General features: G+C 40.6%; 1 protein-coding gene across 1 annotated transcript in view; it reads right to left on the reverse strand.

Annotated features, from left to right (window-relative positions):
• The window catches only part of LOC119587149 (DNA-binding protein HEXBP-like), a gene marked incomplete at its 5' end in the record, with an annotated part of 8012 nt that continues 6354 nt past the window's right edge, over positions 1 to 1658 (reverse strand). Inside the window, 3 exon segments of the mRNA XM_037935905.1 lie at positions 1 to 595; positions 722 to 870; positions 1133 to 1272. Of these exon segments, the coding sequence (XP_037791833.1) occupies positions 499 to 595; positions 722 to 870; positions 1133 to 1272 (386 nt within the window). The 3' untranslated portion in view covers positions 1 to 498.

Here is a 1658-nt window from a genome sequence, read left to right on the forward strand (position 1 = left end):
AAACTCCACAATGAAAGCTATGCCATAAACTGAAGACAAAGAGGCAATGATAATGATTAAGTAATTCAGACATCAGGTACTAGGAACTGGTATTCCTATCCACCTCTACTTCACCAATGGCATCAAGTGATGAACGTTTGGGAGAGCTAAAATATAATACATCCTCTTATGAATGTTTCTACTCCTCTGTTGTTTGTTTTCTAGCCCTTCTGGAAAACTTCATCACTGACCTCCTTTCTCCTCCACACTGGGATCTACCTATTAATCAATGCATGTGAAACATGTCTACTTGACTGTTCATCACACACCTTTGAACTTGCTTCCCGCCGTACACACGATGTGACCTAGTTTCCACCTGGAGAGCACCGTGAGGGTGAAAAGCCAGGCTGTAACCGATTAGCCCCAGCACCACAGCTTGTGCAGTGGCTTGTGTCCAGGGGAACATGGTGGTGGGCAGCAGTAGCTTCGGAGGGAGAGACCAGGAGTGGGTCAGCCAGTCTAAGCCACCATCTCACACTGGCGGGAAATGTGCCCAAAGCCACCACACATGTAACATTTGGGGCAGTTGCGAGCCATGTGGCCCTTCAGGTTGCACCTGAAATATAAATTTTTATAGATACTCAAAACAGATGCACCAAAAGTATAAAATATTAGCAAGCATGAAAGCTAATGATCAAAAACTGGATGTGTAAAAGGAGTGAACCAAAAAAATAATCCATACCTGTAACATGTAGTATCAGATTCACCCTGAGGGCACTCCCTTGAGATATGCCCAGAAGCGCCGCACACATAACAACGCTTCTCATTCTCTTGCTCTCCTCCAATAGGGCACTCCCTGGAGATGTGACCAATTTTGCCACAGACATAGCACTGTAATAAAAAACTTGTTACATTGATTCTATATGTACAATCACTTTACTACAAAACATATAAAAAGATAATAGCTGACAAGTTATGGAGAGCCACTGTGAATGTAAATCAAACTCATAAGTTCTAAATTAATAACTTCCCATTAAACTTTTCAACCCAATACGTTCAAACTGTTAACATGGGTCTTACTACTTTGGATCTCTATTTCTTGTAATGTGTTAACACATTCCACAAGTGAAACAGGAAAGGAAGATGAGATTACCTTTGCATTACGGTTCTCACTCTTATTTTCAGTGCACTGACGGGAGATGTGCCCGCTCTTGTTGCACACATAGCAGGTGCGTTCTGGCTCTGGACAATCCCTAGCGATGTGGCCCATCTTGGAGCAGTTGTAGCATGAGGCTGCAAGGGAAAATGTAAAATATTTATTGATTTGTTTTATTTTACAAGTCAGGAATATATATACTAACTTTTCCTCTACTCTATTCAGTGACCTGTGCTTTGGTAAGTTTCCTTATCTATATTGCTTTTTCTCTAAGCCCATAATGTGTCATACAAAAAAATTTTAAATCTATCAAAATTTCATCTCCCCCCCCCTCAAAAGGGTGTTAATTTTCGCTCATATCAATCATACACACCAAAGTGAAGTACCATAGTAAAAGAAATAATGTGTAACTATCAGTAAAAAAGAAATGGAGTTAGGAGGGAGGAAAGGGTCTAAAATGAGGTTAATGGTTAAAACAAATAAATGTGGGGGGAAAGGAGGCAAAGGAGGAGAGAAAAAATGA

This window comes from Penaeus monodon, chromosome 22 (genome assembly GCF_015228065.2).
Source record: "Penaeus monodon isolate SGIC_2016 chromosome 22, NSTDA_Pmon_1, whole genome shotgun sequence".
Lineage (NCBI taxonomy): Eukaryota > Metazoa > Arthropoda > Malacostraca > Decapoda > Penaeidae > Penaeus > Penaeus monodon.